The sequence below is a fragment of the Pseudophryne corroboree genome, chromosome 9, assembly GCF_028390025.1.
Source record: "Pseudophryne corroboree isolate aPseCor3 chromosome 9, aPseCor3.hap2, whole genome shotgun sequence".
NCBI classification, from domain to species: Eukaryota; Metazoa; Chordata; class Amphibia; order Anura; family Myobatrachidae; genus Pseudophryne; species Pseudophryne corroboree.
In genome coordinates, this window is record NC_086452.1 from 470,551,412 (window position 1) to 470,569,631 (window position 18,220).

Genomic DNA, 18,220 nt, shown 5'->3' on the forward strand with positions numbered 1-18,220 from the left:
AACTCGGCTTCTCCAATCGGGTGATGAAAAGCCGCCTGGGAATATCCCACCACTATGCCACCAATTTCTGTGACAGGACGGTACCGTACGAAAGCACTCGCCGCTTTCGCGTCCCGTTGACTGCGCACAGACTGGAAAGGTCAAGCCACACAAGGCCTGACCACATAGGGGATTCCCGCTTACCGTCAGTAACCGCCTGTTACTGACTCCACCCACTGCGCTGTGGGCGGGTTCTTGCTGCCACCACCAAACTCCTAACCTGCCGTGGCGTTTGGAACCACGGTTCTGCTCTGTATGTGCCGACGCACTGCCTTACCACACCTGTGTGGTGTTGACGAATCCCCACTAGCCACTTGCTAGGCCTCTACCGGTAGCTGGCGGAAGGCGGAACTTGGAGACGTTAGGTGCTTCCCTGGACAGCCGGAGGACGGGGCTAGGTTTGGCCTAACCCTGTTGGTCACAAGATGAAGCAGTCTTCTTGAGGCAATGATGTTTATTTTGCAATAGTTCTAAAGAGAACTCTTCCCTATTGCTAGGGGCAACAGCATACAATCAGATGTTTTCAGCAGAATAAGATGGTATAACTACAAATCTGGAGGCACGCAGGTCTCCTTTTTATGTCAATTTTCCACACAGTATCACAGGGGGGTTAGCCCTCCCTGTCTTCTCCAACCAATCAGGTTATCACAGAAAATATAAAGAAATACAAGTTTACATTTCAAAAGTTAAGAATTAGATAAAGCACATTCCTGCTCCTCTTCATATATAACCAAACCAGTGTGCTATCCCAAACACAATCTGATTATCATCTTCCTGTCTCTTTCACAAATGTAAATGTAACTTGCATTTCAATTGCATTCACCCTCTCACACATAGACAACGTTCTTATACTGTAAATTAAACATAATCTGCATCACACATAATGCAGCCTAAGAAATGTTACATCAAACTGTTGTTGAATGAAACCCACTAGTTTGCATTTGTGAAACACAATCTGATTAACATGTTCCTGTCTCCTCTAACATCTCCATGCAAACCCAGTTCACACAATATTCAGAGAAGACAGCAACAAATCCTTTCACCTGCATGTGTCTATAAAGTTACACAGAGACACATCTCAATCTCAAAGAAATGGCTTGTCTATACACCCCTTTCCAGGTGCCAGGGTCATCAGCATCTCAATTCCTAGGTGAGAAGCTTCCAAGCCATTTGTCCACAAACGTAAATGCATTTTAAAACCAACACAGCTTACACATTCCTTCTAAGTGCTGGCATTTGCTGCAATGTAAATGTGCAATCTTACAACTGTGCCTATTGCCTTAAATATAACATTGGTGAAAACACAGTATTAAATATATTTTTAAATACCCGGTGCCTAGCACCCACACTACATTTAAAGATGGCGCTTAGCACCAGTGCACAGTTTAAAAGTGGCACCAAGCGCCCATTGTCCTCCTAATGGCGCCGGGCACTAGGGGTTAACCCCTTCAGTGCGGCGGCCGCCATTACACGTGTGGCTGGTTGGTCTCTCCGGCCACACTTACCTTCGCCAAAAATTCCCCTAATCCCCTAACCCTCCCCGCAGCCTGAACCTAACCCCCCCCCCCCCCCATCGCCAAACCCTAACCCTCCGTGGTGGCACCTGAACCTAACTCCCCCCCCCCCCCCCCCCCACTCCTCACAGCCTAAACCTAACCCTTCCCCCCTCTGCAACCTAACCCTGACCCTCTGGTTGGGGTGCCTAACCGTAACCCCGCCCGCCCTGCAGCCTAAGCCTAACCGTCCCCCGCAGGCTAAACCTACCCCCATAACCCCCATCCCCTCCGACACACATTCCTGCACCTTATCTCTCCAGTGTCCCATTCCTTACTCGTTCCGGATGCCGGTGGCTGGGATTCCAGCGCCGGACAGGTGACCCTATTCGGGATGCCGGTGTTGGCATTCCGGGTAGCGTCGGGATCCCCAGCATCTGTATTTTGACCGGATCCCCCCTGTGCACGGATCCGCAGTCAGCCGACGCAAAGCAGCATCTGGGCTAGGCCCGTTAGAAATGGAGTGCAGAGGAACCACTTGCACATCCGGGATATAGCTAGTCTAGGACCCTCACTACCTTCAGACATGCTGGAGTGGCGGAGAAGACGTGGATTGGAAGGAGACAACAAAGCCAGGCAGTCGGGCCCAGTTCCAAAAGGCCGACCTCCGGGGAGGTGACAACTATAGGGGTGAAAGCCACGGGAGTCTTCCGCCCCATCAGGGCTATGAGATTTACATAGAAAGGTCCCTCACCATTCCATGAAGCAGACACCTGCCAAGGCACCGGAGGATGGAGTGACAGTCACGGAAGCCTGTTGAGACGACAAGAGGACCACCGCTGCAGGAAGCCAGGCAGAGACCCGCGAGGAGCAGGACACAGAGGAAGGTGACAGGTGAGTAGCAGCAGCCAAGGCAGACCACCGCAGGCAGGAAAGGCAATGATCCAGGGTCACAGCAGCCACACCAACACCAGGCCAGGCAGAAGTAGTAGATTGGAACCTATAGCTGGAGAAGGCTCCCCAGGTTACAGAGCCCTGCCAGGTTGGGCAAGGCATCACTGGGTACACTACCTCTAGGCAGGGACGCTGGGCACCATCAGTCACAGACCAGGAGGGGCATTAGCCGGGAAGCACCACCATTCAGAATCCCTAGGAGCCGGCAAATATTTTATCACCCTCGTGGGCTGCAATGATGGATGGGCAGATCCAGGTGTTTTTTATGAAATGAGTCTCCTGAGACAATATGCACCTCCATGGAGTCCTCTGGGTGTAGTCGCAAGGAGGGAATAAGATGTAGAAGCACAGAAGATGGAGAAGATTAGGAAAGATTATATGAGTGGATCTCTGGGGCTCTGGTACAAAGCGACCATACTTGATGCCCCATCCAACGGAAGTCAGCAAATTTTTGTTATTGACTCTACATGTTTTTTCCAGTAGTGATAGGGTGTCCCGGCTTCATACACATACCCCTATGACTGATTGGGAGACAGGACACTCAGTGGTGGTTAAAGTGGAGGAAGTCATGTTTGACTCTTCCAATTAGATTAGTATCATCCAATGTTACAGGACTACCAGGTCATTGTGAGGAATCTGAAGATGTGCTCAGTAAGACGCATCACGTTTACATGTGTCCATAACAGCGGTGACGTGTGGAGAGGAGACATGGGAAGTGGTAATTATATTGCATACAGGAGCCGGTGCTGTCATCACCTGCAATGTGTCAGACGCTATAATTACCGGTGTTACAGCGCTGATCAGTCACTCACATAGTATGACTCTGTGCCAGGCAGATTCCTGTTAACCCTAAATATCGCCACGTGTCCCTTTGATCTTTGGCCCACCTGCTCACCTTGTGTAAGGGGGCCTCACTCAGGGTCGGACTGGCCCACAGGGGAACAGGGGAAACCACCAGTGGGCCCTACTGACTGTGGTCCCCCCTCCTCCTCCTCTAGGGATCAGGTTCCAGACTCTATCTAGTGCACATGAATTATGCATTATACATATGTTACATTATACTTCACAAGAATACGGTTTATTATATATTTACCAAGGGGAACAGAACATGTACTCTGTAATGGTTAGACAAACCTCTGTGGTGGCTGGCCACGCCCCAGTGGAGCCTGGCCACACCCTTAACCATGGGTTCCTACAACAGCATTCCCCCGGTGGGCCCTTTATGCCCCAGTCCGATACTGGCCTCACTATAGCTGTGGAACGACGGCACTTCACCATCACCGTTGCCCTCACACCCCACCGAGGGGCTCAGCCACACTGACATTGGTTTTTTTTACCGTAACGCGGCGTGTGCAGCTGGAAATCGCTGAGAATAATATATGCGCCATCCGGTCAGTGCTGGGGGGATGTGGGTGCGTCTCCGGATGGTGGGATGGGGAAAATAACTGTTATATAAACACATAGGGACTTCCCATGTAAGGCAGCAGCGGTCTCGGGGGCCCACACCACACACCCGGCACCTAATGCCTCTCATTTGCTCATGCGCAATGATCCCTGGGAAAAAGGCCGCAGCACTTACTGGCGCTAGAGAGGTTGGGGCCTGGCCGGAGACTGCACGCGGGCCCCCTCTCTTATTACAAGGGCACCCAGCAGCAGTCTTCATCTACCGATTCCACAGACTGCAATCCTCTCCACGGCGCAGTAGGCTACGGTTGATGCTAGATCCAAGTGGCCTAAGGGACCTTTTCCGTCAGGGGGAGGAGCCACAACACAAGGGGGAGGAGCTAGGCCAGCGGGATAGTTGCTCTACTGTCCACGCCACCAACTATTACCTTTAATAATCAGGTGGCGAGCGAAGCGGAGCGAGCCACCGAGCCCAAAGCGTGGCGAGCGTACTTTTCGGGTACCCTGTTCGGCCATAGCTCCTCCCCCTGGTGACGTAGCGCCTCCCCTTGAAACGTCAGAAGGTCCCTACTCCCACTCCGAAATAGAATCAACCAGTAGCCGGGGTCTATAGAAGCAACGTGCCGGGGTCTACTGCGCATGCGCAGATCTTCACAACCATGTCCCGGAGACTAAATTCATTACTGCGCGTGAACGGCGGCCATTTTAGCTATGATTTTTGCCGCAGCTGCAGGTTCCGGGATACGGACTGAAAGTCGACAGTAACTAGGTCGACAATGTCTAGGTCGACCACTATTGGTCGACAGAAACTAGGTCGACAGGGTGTCTAGGTCGACAGGGTCTTTAGCTCGACATGTTCTAGGTCGACAGGTCAAAAGGTCGACATGAGTTTTTCACAATTTTTTTCTTTTTTTGAACCTTTTCATACTTAACGATTCACGTGGACTACGATTGGAACGGTAATCTGTGCCGAGCGAAGCGGTAGCGGAGCGAAGGCACCATGCCCGAAGCATGGCGAGCGAAGCGAGCCATGCGAGGGGACGCGGTGCACTAATTGGGGTTCCCGGTCACTCTACGAAGAAAACGACACCAAAATAACATTAAAAACTCATGTCGACCTTTTGACCTGTCGACCTAGAACGTCGACCTAAAGACCCTGTCGACCTAGACACCTGTCGACCTAGACACCTGTCGACCTAGTTACTGTCGACCAATAGTGGTCGACCTAAACATTGTCGACCTAGTTACTGTCGACTTTCAATACCACACCCGCAGGTTCCTACGTTCAGTCAGAGTCACGTGGGGCCAGAGGTGGGCGGGGCCTCATGCTGTCACATAGTATCACTGCCTCCCACCAATGTAACTGTTCCTCCTGAGAGAGTCACGTGGGGTCAGGGGTGGGCGGGGCCTCATAGACACAACCCTGGTAGGAGGCGGTAATACACTATGACAGCATGAGGCTCCGCCCCCTCTGACGCCACGTGACTCTCTAGCAGGAGGAACAGTAACATTGGTGGGAGAGGAAGTGACACATTGTTACTGTATGAGGCCCCGCCCACCCCGGCTCCCACGTGCCGCCGCTGTCCCGCCCCCACCATTGACAGGGTCGGGTCACATGACCGTCGGTGACATTAGCAGGCGCCGGCTCCGGGCTCCGGTGTATCCGGCCCAGCGATGGGAGAGTGTCCGGCGCTGTTCCATGAGCGGCAGCGGCTGGAGCTGTGCGCGGTGCATGCCCTCAACAACCTGCTACAGAGAGCCGAGTACACCCATCACCGAGCCGAGGAGATCTGCCGGGGGTGAGCCTCGGGGGGGCCGCAGAGTGTCTGTAGGAGAGGGGGGGACGGGAGACTGTCAGTAAGAGAGAGGGGGGACGGGAGACTGTCAGTAAGAGAGAGGGGGGGGACAGGAGAGTGTCAGTAACAGAGAGAGGGGGGACGGGAAAGTGTCAGGGAGAGAGAGAGGGTGGACGGGAGAGTGTCAGTAAGAGAGAGAGGGGGGACGGGAGAGTGTCAGTAAGAGAGAGAGGGGGACGGGAGAGTGTCAGTAAGAGAGAGAGGGGGGACGGGAGAGTGTCAGAGAGAGAGGGGGCAGGAGAGTGTCAGTGAGAGAGGGGGACGGGAGAGTGTCAGTAAGAGAGAGGGGGGGCAGGAGAGTGTAAGGGAGAGAGAGGGGGGACGGGAGAGTGTCAGTAAGAGAGAGAGCGGGGACGGGAGAGTGTCAGGGAGAGAGAGAGGGGGGACAGGAGAGTGTCAGTAAGAGAGAGAGGGGGGATGGGAGAGTGTCAGTAAGAGAGAGAGGGGGGACGGGAGAGTGTCAGTAAGAGAGAGGGGGGGGCAGGAGAGTGTAAGGGAGAGAGAGAGGGGGGATGGGAGAGTGTCAGTAAGAGAGAGAGGGGGGACGGGAGAGTGTCAGTAAGAGAGAGGGGGAGACAGGAGAGTGTCAGTAAGAGAGAGAGGGGGATGGGAGAGTGTCAGCAAGAGAGAGGGGGGACAGGAGAGTGTCAGTAAGAGAGAGAGGGGGTGACGGGAGAGTGTCAGTAAGAGAGGGTGGACGGGAGAGTGTCAGTAAGAGAGGGGGGATGGGAGAGTGTCAGTAAGAGAGGGGGGACGGGAGAGGGTCAGTAAGAGAGGGGGGATGGGAGAGTGTCAGTAAGAGAGGGGGGACGGGAGAGGGTCAGTAAGAGGGTGGGATGGGAGAGTGTCAGTAAGAGAGGGGGGGGACGGGAGAGTGTCAGTAAGAGGGGGGGATGGGAGAGTGTCAGTAAGAGAGAGGGGGACGAGAGAGTGTCAGTAAGAGAGAGGGGAGACGGGAGAGTGTCAGTAAGAGAGAGGGGAGACGGGAGAGTGTCAGTAAGAGAGAGGGGGGACAGTAGAGTGTCAGTAAAAGAGACGGGGGGCGGGAGAGTGTCAGTAAGAGAGACGGGGGGCGGGAGAGTGTCGGTAAGAGAGGGGGGGCAGGAGAGTGTCAGTAAGAGAGGGGGGACGGGAGAGTGTCAGTAAGAGAGGGGGGACGGGAGAGTGTCAGTAAGAGAGGGGGGGACGGGAGAGGGTCAGTAAGAGAGGGGGGACGGTAGAGTGTCAGTAAGAGAGAGGGGATTAGAGTGTCAGTAAGAGAAGGGGGACGGGAGAGTGTCAGTGAGAGAGAGGGGAGACGGTAGAGTGTCAGTAAGAGAGAGAGGGGGGACGGGAGAGTGTCAGTAAGAGAGAGAGGGGGGACGGGAGACTGTCAGTAAGAGAGAGAGGGGGGACGGGAGACTGTCAGTAAGAGAGAGGGGGGACAGGAGAGTGTCAGTAACAGAGAGAGGGGGGACGGGAGAGTGTTAGGGAGAGAGAGAGGGGGGACAGGAGAGTGTCAGTAAGAGAGAGAGGGGGGACGGGAGAGTGTCAGTAAGAGAGAGAGGGGGGACGGGAGAGTGTCAGAGAGAGAGGGGGCAGGAGAGTGTCAGTAAGAGAGAGAGGGGGACGGGAGAGTGTCAGTAAGAGAGAGGGGGGGCAGGAGAGTGTAAGGGAGAGAGAGAGGGGGGACGGGAGAGTGTAAGGGAGAGAGAGAGGGGGGACGGAGAGTGTCAGTAAGAGAGAGAGGGGGGACGGGAGAGTGTCAGTAAGAGAGAGAGAGGGGGGACGGGAGACTGTCAGTAAGAGAGAGGGGGGGACGGGAGAGTGTCAGCAAGAGAGAGGGGGGGACGGGAGAGTGTCAGTAAGAGAGAGAGGGGGTGACGGGAGAGTGTCAGTAAGAGAGGGGGGATGGGAGAGTGTCAGTAAGAGAGGAGGGACGGGAGAGGGTCAGTAAGAGAGGGGGGACGGGAGAGGGTCAGTAAGAGAGGGGGGATGGGAGAGTGTCAGTAAGAGAGGGGGTACGGGAGAGGGTCAGTAAGAGGGTGGTATGGGAGAGTGTCAGTAAGAGAGGGGGGGACGGGAGAGTGTCAGTAAGAGGGGGGATGGGAGAGTGTCAGTAAGAGAGAGGGGACGAGAGAGTGTCAGTAAGAGAGAGGGGAGACGGGAGAGTGTCAGTAAGAGAGAGGGGGGACAGTAGAGTGTCAGTAAGAGAGACGGGGGGCGGGAGAGTGTCAGTAAGAGAGACGGGGGGCGGGAGAGTGTCAGTAAGAGAGGGGGGGGCAGGAGAGTGTCAGTAAGAGAGGGGGGGCGGGAGAGTGTCAGTAAGAGAGGGGGGGACGGGAGAGTGTCAGTAAGAGAGGGGGGACGGGAGAGTGTCAGTAAGAGAGGGGGGACGGGAGAGTGTCAGTAAGAGAGGGGGGACGGGAGAGTGTCAGTAAGAGAGGGGGGACGGGAGAGGGTCAGTAAGAGAGGGGGGACGGTAGAGTGTCAGTAAGAGAGAGGGGATTAGAGTGTCAGTAAGAGAAGGGGGACGGTAGAGTGTCAGTAAGAGAGAGGGGAGACGGTAGAGTGTCAGTAAGAGAGAGAGGGGGGACGGGAGAGTGTCAGTAAGAGAGAGAGGGGGGGGGGCAGGAGAGTGTCAGTAAGAGAGGGGGGCAAGAGAGTGTCAGTAAGAGAGGGGGAACGGGAGAGTGTCAGTAAGAGAGAGGGGGGACGAGAGAGTGTCAGTAAGAGAGGGGGGGGATGGGAGAGTGTCAGTAAGAGGGTGGGATGGGGGAGTGTCAGTAAAAGAGAGGGGGGACGGGAGAGTGTCAGTAAGAGAGGGGGGACGGGAGAGTGTCAGTAAGAGGGGGGACGGGAGAGTGTCAGTAAGAGAGGGGGGGACGGGAGAGTGTCAGTAAGAGGGGGGGACGGGAGAGTGTCAGTAAGAGGGGGGGACGGGAGAGTGTCAGTAAGAGGGGGGGACGGGAGAGTGTCAGTAAGAGAGAGGGGGACGAGAGAGTGTCAGTAAGAGAGAGGGGAGACGGGAGAGTGTCAGTAAGAGAGAGGGGGGACAGTAGAGTGTCAGTAAGAGAGACGGGCGGCGGGAGAGTGTCAGTAAGAGAGACGGGCGGCGGGAGAGTGTCAGTAAGAGAGACGGGCGGCGGGAGAGTGTCAGTAAGAGAGACGGGGGGCGGGAGAGTGTCAGTAAGAGAGGGGGGGCGGGAGAGTGTCAGTAAGAGAGAGGGGGGACGGGAGAGTGTCAGTAAGAGAGAGGGGGGACGGGAGAGTGTCAGTAAGAGAGGGGGGGACGAGAGAGTGTCAGTAAGAGAGAGGGGGACGAGAGAGTGTCAGTAAGAGAGGGGGGGGACGGGAGAGTGTCAGTAAGAGAGGGGGGGACGGGAGAGTGTCAGTAAGAGAGAGGGTGGATGGGAGAGTGTCAGTAAGAGAGAGGGGGGACGGTAGAGTGTCAGTAAGAGAGAGGGGGGACGGTAGAGTGTCAGTAAGAGAGAGGGGGGACGGTAGAGTGTCAGTAAGAGAGAGGGGAGACGGTAGAGTGTCAGTAAGAGAGAGGGGAGACGGTAGAGTGTCAGTAAGAGAGAGGGGGGGGGACGGGAGAGTGTCATAAAGAGAGAGAGAGAGGGGGGGCGGGAGAGTGTCAGTAAGAGAGGGGGGACGGGAGAGTGTCGGTAAGAGAGGGGGGACGGGAGAGTGTCAGTAAGAGAGGGGGGACGAGAGAGTGTCAGTAAGAGAGGGGGGACGAGAGAGTGTCAGTAAGAGAGGGGGGGGTGGGAGAGTGTCAGTAAGAGAGGGGGGGGTGGGAGAGTGTCAGTAAGAAAGGGGGGGACGGGAGAGTGTCAGTAAGAGGGTGGGATGGGAGAGTGTCAGTAAAAGAGAGGGGGGACGAGAGAGTGTCAGTAAGAGAGGGAGGACGGGAGAGTGTCAGTAAGAGGGGGGGGGACGGGAGAGTGTCAGTAAGAGAGGGGGGGACGGGAGAGTGTCAGTAAGAGAGGGGGGGGACGGGAGAGTGTCAGTAAGAGAGGGGGGGATGGGAGAGTGTCAGTAAGAGAGGGGGGGATGGGAGAGTGTCAGTAAGAGAGGGGGGGACGGGAGAGTGTCAGTAAGAGAGGGGGGGACGGGAGAGTGTCAGTAAGAGAGGGGGGGACGGGAGAGTGTCAGTAAGAGAGAGGGTGGACGGGAGAGTGTCAGTAAGAGAGGGGGGACGGGAGAGTGTCAGTAAGAGAGAGGGGGGGACGGGAGAGTGTCAGTAAGAGAGGGGGGGGACGAGAGAGTGTCAGTAAGAGAGAGGGGGGACGAGAGAGTGTCAGTAAGAGAGAGGGTGGATGGGAGAGTGTCAGTAAGAGAGAGAGGGTGGATGGGAGAGTGTCAGTAAGAGAGGGGGGACGGGAGAGTGTCAGTAAGAGAGTGGGGACAGGAGACAGAGAGAGAGCTGTGCGTGTGAGAAGACACTGTCTGGATAAGATGGGTGGTCCTGTGGTTGGTGGGCGCTGGCGGTGACCAGGGTTCGGGAGGTGTCCCAAGTAGGATTCCAGAGCCTGATATCAGGACCCTCAATTGTCACTGTACCCTTACGCCAGAATCCCAGGGTCGGACGTTCTTAGCTCCCAGTAGTGGATACAGAACTGGGCTTTCCGAGCATTACGTGTCTCTCCAGTGATCTTCTCCCATGGGTCTCTCTTTCCAGGCTGTCTCCCAACACCGTCATAAATCCACATCGCAGTTTCCTGGGCACCGGTAACTATGACGTCAACGTTATCATGGCAGCTTTGCAGACGCTGGACTATGCAGCCGTGTGGTGGGATAAAAGACGGTGAGTGACGGCCTCTGTGGCGATGCTTGCGGACAGGTCATGTGACATCTTGTCTATAGCATGTAGACCAGCTGTGGATAATGAGACGTGAGGATAATGAGGATCTTCTTTTCTTCTCTTTCCCAGGTCTCTGGAGAGTTTGGCATTAAGTGAGATTTTTGGCTTTATCCTAAACATCCCGTCTCCCATCTCCCTGGGCTTCCTCTCCCTGCCGATCACACGCAAGCACTGGATCGCTGTCCGCCAAATAAACGGGATTTACTACAACCTGGACTCCAAGCTGAAGTCTCCGGTGCGACTTGGGGGCCCCAGGGAGCTAAAGTAAGGGCCTACAGGGCAATGTTGCTAGTCGCTGCTGTGCCTCGTTCTGTGCCTCAGACAGTATCCTGCGCTGGGCGGGTAGCAGTGTGATGTGCTGTCTGCTCTAGGGGCAGCCACCTACAGGGGAAGTGTTGGCAGGTGCCGAGGGCATTTACCCCAGATCCAGTCTTATTACAGATGAGGGCCGAAGCCTGGAAGCTGCCACTGTGTAGTCTTTTAGTGGATGTCTCCCATATAAGTTGTCCTATACATCAATTTTTACCTACATGCTCGTTGCCAGGGGCTTCATTCTCGTTGCCAGGGGCTTCATTCTCGTTGCCAGGGGCTTCATTCTCGTTGCCAGGGGGTTCATTCTCGTTGCCAGGGGTTCATTCTCGTTGTCAGGGGTTTCATACTTAGGATTTCATGCTCATTGCCAGGGGTTTTATGCCCACCGGCGGCGCCAGGTTTCCCAGAATCCCGGCACTTCCGGGTAACGCTATACGTGCTGGAGTTCTTTGAAAGACGCTAGAGGTCCAGTAGGACCTCTAGCATCTGTCTCCTCCTAGGCTGCGGCCACTTTTGGAGGGACATTTTCAGCAGATTTCCATGCACAACACAGGCGCCGGTGACCCCAAGCCATGGCGTGGTCTGCGGCGGCTAATGCTACATCACTGGTCCTATAGTAAGTGACGCTACACTGTTCTATGGCCATGATTATCCCACAGGAGGTCCCGGCAGATACCCATCATGGCTGCCAAAATCTATGTGTATCCATAGTAACCTGTCATTCTTCCCATGACTCCCTTCAGCATACCATAGTGGGCGGAAGTGTCCAGCCGTCCCCTAGCGTATGTGCTGATCTTCCCTCCCTGACGCTGGTAGGCTGGTGCTCTCCAGACGCCAGGTACAGACGCGTAAGACGATGTCATTTATTGCATTTATTTATGGAGGAATAGCTGGTAGAGGTGAGCGACTGGTGTGGACCCGGTGTCACCAGTGGATGCCCAGTGAGTAGCAGATCCAGGCGGATCATGTGACAGGTTACGTGGACATGTGGCAGGCTATATAGACATGTGACAGGCTATATAGACATGGCGTGACACTGCATATGATTATGAATGGAGTGTTTTGCTGGGTGCATTGTGGAATCGGTCAGTGACTGGAGTATTATAGGAATGCAGCGCGCAGCTCCCAGACGTCTGTTTACATTCCCGGCTGCAGGTGTTACACGCTCGTGTGACTCCGCCATGTGTGTCACGTTCCTGCAATGTGTCCGGACACGTGATCCCGGAATTGCTCAGATGTGTCGTCTCTTAGCTCATACCTGTTATGCGGCATCTCAGGAATCCTGTGGGTGTGGTGTTACCTACATCTGTATACCATGTCGTTGGATAAATTGACTGTGACAAATACTTCTTCCTGCTATAAATGGTCCTCAGAGCTGACAGTCACTGGTTATATAACACTGTAAGCGTCTGTTCTGTGCAGTGTAAATAGGAGATGTTTAGCCCGGCGGCTTCTGCGACCCTAATCTCAGGCGTTACTCTGTACTGTCCACTACAAGCCCCGTACAGGGGAAGCCGGTCCCAAGAGCTGACAGTCGCTGGTTATATAACACTGCAAGCGTCCGTTCTGTGCAGTGTAAATAGGAGATGTTTAGCCCGGTGGCTTCTGCGACCCTAATCTCAGGCGTTACTCTGTACTGTCCCGTACAGGGGAAGCCGGTCCCAAGAGCTGACTGTCGCTGGTTATATAACACTGCAAGCGTCCGTTCTATGCACTGTAAATAGAAGAAGTTTAGCGCTGCTGCTTCTGCAACCCTAACCCCAGGCGTTACTCTGTACTGTCCACTACAAGCCCCGTACAGGGGAAGCCGGTCCCAAGAGCTGACAGTCACTGGTGAGGGCTAATAAGAGTGAAGCAGCTGAATGTAGTTGTGTGTTTGCCTGTAGCTGTCCTATAAACCAGCCGTTCAGTATATGCGTCGGGGATATATATGCATGGAGAGGCGGTCGATCTCTTTGGACAATAGTCCTCCAGCCGCCCGCGTTCCGCTATAAGCTACCGTGCCAGATGGAAGACGTAGTTTCGTGGCAGCAGGTTTCAGTGACATCACCAAAGTCTCCCCTATCAGTGTAGATTTACACTAGAGCCATGAACTATTAGTGAGTGCACAGAGGAGATGATGTATTATTGGCCGCGTATAACAATATTCGCTCTGGAATGATACAAATAAAGACCTTTTTCATTTTCATATCCTTTCAAAAGTAGAGTGTAGTGCCCGGTTACAGCCTGCTGGTGGCGCTGATGGGTTCTCCAGGGACATCAGTGTAGCAGTGACACCAGGATACAAGAGCTTTACAAATAGGAACAACACTATAATAATACAAGATTGGATATTACCCGGCGGTTGGTTCTAAATCGGAGTGGGAGAAGGGACCTTCTGACGTCACTAGGGGAGGAGACGCGTCACCAGGGGGAGGAGCTACGGCCGAACAGGGTACCCAAAAAGTACGCTCGCCACGCTTTGGGCTCGGTGGTGATTACTAAAGGTAATAGTTGGTGGCGTGGATAGTAGAGGAACTATCCAGCTGGACTAGCTCCTCCCCCTTGTGTCGTGGCTCCTCCCCCTGACGTAAAAGGTCCCTTAGGCCACTTGGATCTAGCATCAACCATTACCCGGCAGGTAACGAGGTTAGAGGGCGCATTCGATAGATGATGTCCATTGCCACATACTGTGTTCTAGTCCAGCCCGATTGTAAGGGGATATAGCGTCAGTGCTGGATGATTAGTAACCGCTGTATATCCTCCCCCAGGGACTTCCTGCAGGACTGCATTTCCCGGGGCTCCTGCGAGATCCTGCTAGTGGTGACCAAAGCCGTGGAGGACGCGCGTCTTTGGATCGATGAAGAAAGAGCCACGTGAGCTGGCGGTTACTCGGACGCCTCTGCACTCAGCTGCGCTGAACGCCTCACCCAAAGACTGTCAAGTTGTAATATTAATACTGATTATTTATTGGGGCACCCCCCACCCCCTCTTCCAGGTTAGGTTGTCTCCGGGTCATGGGTCATATGTAACCTGGCGTCTTTACCGATATGCACTACTATTGATGCCTTAATGCTTGTGGTTTGTTTGTTTTCCTGTTTTTTTTACTGGCGATGAAGATTAATATGTTACGTGAAACCACTTTTATGCTAATTCCATTAAAGGTTATTTTATATAATTGACATCCTGTGATCTGTACTTAGTGACCTACGCGGGAATGGGGAAAGAGACCGCGCAGAAGATCTTCTCATTGAGTTCTTCTTGCTGGTGGAAGTGTCCTTGTGGCCTGTGACCGGGACTGGGCAGAGCCTGTTACAGCGGCGTGCAGGTTTATGCCGGGACAGTGAGCGGAGCGCTGCCGAAACGTTCTTTGTGCTGTACACATAATTATAATACAACACGAGGCGTTATTATTGTCACCGGAGAGCGATTGTACAGTGTGCGTCATCACAAATTACACACGTCTTATGGTTACACAGGTTTTCCACCGTCAGATAACTTTGTCATTGGCTTGTACTAGCAGGCTTACTACAGCGTCAGCCACCAGGGGCTATATATCATCCATTCAGTTATTTAATTTCTGTTGCACCGCAGTGTATTATTAGTGGTTTCCGGTATGAGGATATATTACACTACTGAGTACAGGGGACCTGGGAAATTTGCTGTGTGGAGCTCCCGGCGGGGTCCCGGACACCAGCGGCCACTCCTCATCTTCCACAGAAGGTAGTGACCACTAGGAAGGACTATGGTAGGCTTCCCACCTAGGGATCAGATGGAGAAGCCCCTTAGATGTGTCCTCAGACCAGCTTCATGATGCTTCCAGCAGGTGGTCCGAGGGGCAGTGGTAACAATGGAGAACTCCGCACCCCTGTATAAGCTGGTGGTGCACCACAGTCTCCATAATGGATTATGCTCCCTTGCACCATCTGGGAGGACAGCCATGTACTAAGACGCCAGGATAGATGCATCCTCATACATCCAGCCTCAGTACGCCATGCAGTGCGAGATGCCTCATACATCCAGCCTCAATACGCCATGCAGTGCGAGATGCCTCATACATCCAGCCTCAGTACGCCATGCAGCGTGAGATGCCTCACACATCCAGCCTCAGTACGCCATGCAGTGCGAGATGCCTCATACATCCAGCCTCAGTACGCCATGCAGTGCGAGATGCCTCATACATCCAGCCTCAGTACGCCATGCAGTGCGAGATGCCTCATACATCCAGCCTCAGTACGCCATGCAGCGTGAGATGCCTCATACATCCAGCCTCAATATGCCATGCAGTGCGAGATGCCTCATACATCCAGCCTCAATATGCCACGCAGCACAAGATGTCTCATACATCCAGCCTCAATACGCCATGCAGAGTGAGATGCCTCATACATCCAGCCTCAATACACCATGCAGAGTGAGATGCCTCATACATCCAGCCTCGATACACCACGCAGTGTGAGATGCCTCATACATCCAGCATCAATATGCCATGCAGTGTGAGATGCCTCGTACATCCAGCCTCAATATGCCATGCAGTGTGGGATGCCTCATACATCCAGCCTCATTACGCCACACAGCGCGAGATGCCTCATACATCCAGCCTCAATACACCATTCAGCGTGAGATGCCTCAATATGCCACGCAGCAAAAGATGCCTCATACATCCAGCCTCAATACGCCATGCAGAGGGAGATGCCTCATACATCCAGCCTCATACACCATGCAGCGAGAGATGCCTCATACATCCAGCCTCAATACACCATGCAGCACGAGATGCCTCATATATGTAGCCTCAATACACCATGCAGAGTGCAATGCCTCATACATCCAGCCTCAATACACCACGCAGTGTGAAATGCCTCATACATCCAGCCTCAATATGCCATGCAGTGTGAGATGCCTCATCCATCCAGCTTCAATATGCCATGCAGTGTGAGATGCCTCATCCATCCAGCCTCAATACACCATGCATCGCGAGATGCCTCATCCATCCAGCCTCAGTACGCCATGCAGCGCGAGATGCCTCATACATCCAGCCTCAATACACCATGCAGCATGAGATGCCTCATACATCCAGCCTCAATACACCATGCAGCACGAGATGCCTCATACATCCAGCCTCAATCTGCCATGCAGCATGAGATGCCTCATACATCCAGCCTCAATACGCCATGCAGAGTGAGATGCCTCATATATCTAGCCTCAGTACGCCATGCAGAGTGAGATGCCTCAATATGTCATGCAGAGCAAGATGCCTCATACATCCAGCCTCAATACACCACGCAGCATGAGATACCTCATACATCCAGCCTCAATACACCGTGCAGTGTGAGATGCCTCATACATCCAGCCTCAATACACCATGCAGCGCGAGATGCCTCATACATCCAGCCTCAGTACACACACAGCATGAGATGCCTCATACATCCAGCCTCAGTACACCGTGCAGTGTGAGATGCCTCATACATCCAGCCTCTATACACCACGCAACGCAAGATGCCTCATACATCCAGTCTCAATACACCATGCAGCATGAAATGCCTCATACATCCAGCCTCAGCACGCCATGCAGTGTGAGATGCCTCATACATCCAGCCTCAATACACCGTGCAGTGTGAGATGCCTCATACATCCAACCTCAGTACACACACAGCATGAGATGCCTCATACATCCAGCCTCAGTACACCGTGCAGTGTGAGATGCCTCATACATCCAGCCTCTATACACCATGCAGCGCGAGATCCCTCATACATCCAGCCTCAATACACCATGCAACATGAGATGCCTCATACATCCAGTCTCAATACACCATGCAACATGAGATGCCTCATACATCCAGCCTCAATCTGCCATGCAGCATGAGATGCCTCATATATCCAACCTCAATACGCCATGGAGCATGAGATGCCTCATACATCCAGCCTCAATCTACCATGCAGCATGAGATGCCTCATACATCCAGCTTCAATACGCCATGCAGAGTGAGATGCCTCATATATCTAGCCTCAATACGCTATGCAGAGTGAGATGCCTCAATACGCCATGCAGAGAGAGATGCCTCAATACGCCATGCAGAGAGAGATGGCTCAATACACCATGCAGAGAGAGATGCCTCAATACGCCATGCAGAGAGAGATGCCTGGTGTGAGTGAGTCGCCAGGTCCCTTGTTACTCTGCTAAAGTTGGGAGCCTTTTTTTGCCGAAAATGCACCTTAGTCGCAACGCAATGCGGCCAGGATGCATGAGGAGACTGTACTGAGTAACGTGATCTGACACTTGTGTCTGTGTGTGACTGATAACTTGTACTGGAGAAGAGCTGCGGATGACACAGTGTAGCACTTCATATACAGAGTCAGTGACTCAGTCGCACACATTATACAAGTGTCATATATCTAATTGTGCGTCCGAGTCGCATTGCTTTGCTACTAAGACATATTTTTCGGCAAAAAAGAAGCAATAAAGACGCCCGGTGCTAGAAGAGACTCTCACGGCCTGGTGTGCTGAGGGGCTGTCTGACGTGCCGGAATGATGAGGTCACATCTGTACCTGTCTTTCGTGAGCTGTCGTAGATACACAACTGGTCGCTGACATCACAGATCCCGGGAAGAGGTTGGAGGTGACAGATAATTGCAATACAAGCAGGCGGCAAATGTTCTTTTTTATTTGCTGTTAAACTGATTGACAAGCAGGTGAATAGTCTGGGGAGAGTCATAGTTACACTCCGGGTTCTGTAGAATTATTTATATTATTTTTCTCTGACATCCTAGTGGATGCTGGGAACTCCGTAAGGACCATGGGGAATAGCGGGCTCCGCAGGAGACTGGGCACTCTAAAAGAAAGATTAGGTACTATATCTGGTGTGCACTGGCTCCTCCCTCTATGCCCCTCCTCCAGACCTCAGTTAGTATCTGTGCCCGGCCAGAGCTGGATGCACCTAGTGGGCTCTCCTGAGCTTCCTAGAAAAGAAAGTATTTGTTAGGTTTTTTATTTTCAGTGAGATCTGCTGGCAACAGACTCACTGCTACGTGGGACTGAGGGGAGAGAAGCGAACCTACCTGCGTGCAGCTAGCTTGTGCTTCTAAGGCTACTGGACACCATTAGCTCCAGAGGGATCGAACACAGGCCCAGCCTCGGTCGTCTGGTCCCGGAGCCGCGCCGCCGTCCCCCTTACAGAGCCAGAAGAACGTCCTGGAAATCGACGGCTGAAGACTTCGGTCTTCATTAAGGTAGCGCACAGCACTGCAGCTGTGCGCCATTGCTCCCTATGCACACCACATACTCCGGTCACTGATGGATGCAGGGCGCTGGGGGGGGGGGAGGGGCGCCCTGGGCAGCA

The 18,220-nt window shown here is 53.6% G+C and overlaps 1 protein-coding gene across 1 annotated transcript; it reads left to right on the top strand.

Moving 5' to 3' along the window:
- Nucleotides 1-5,398: 5,398 nt before the first annotated feature.
- JOSD2 (Josephin domain containing 2) lies at nt 5,399-14,068 on the top strand. The gene is made up of 4 exons (XM_063941348.1): nt 5,399-5,689; nt 10,413-10,538; nt 10,665-10,859; nt 13,658-14,068. The coding sequence occupies exons 1-4, from the start codon at nt 5,565-5,567 to the stop codon at nt 13,764-13,766; spliced, it is 555 nt and encodes a 184-aa protein (XP_063797418.1). The 5' UTR covers nt 5,399-5,564; the 3' UTR covers nt 13,767-14,068.
- Nucleotides 14,069-18,220: the final 4,152 nt, after the last annotated feature.

Excerpts from the sequence above, each read along its gene's own strand:
- JOSD2 (XM_063941348.1), top strand. The coding sequence starts at position 5,565 with ATGGGAGAGTGTCCGGCGCTGTTCCATGAGCGGCAGCGGCTGGAGCTG. Across the intron at positions 5,690-10,412 it reads GCCGAGGAGATCTGCCGGGG|GCTGTCTCCCAACACCGTCA; the intron begins GTGAGCCTCGGG and ends CTCTCTTTCCAG. Across the intron at positions 10,539-10,664 it reads GTGTGGTGGGATAAAAGACG|GTCTCTGGAGAGTTTGGCAT; the intron begins GTGAGTGACGGC and ends TCTCTTTCCCAG.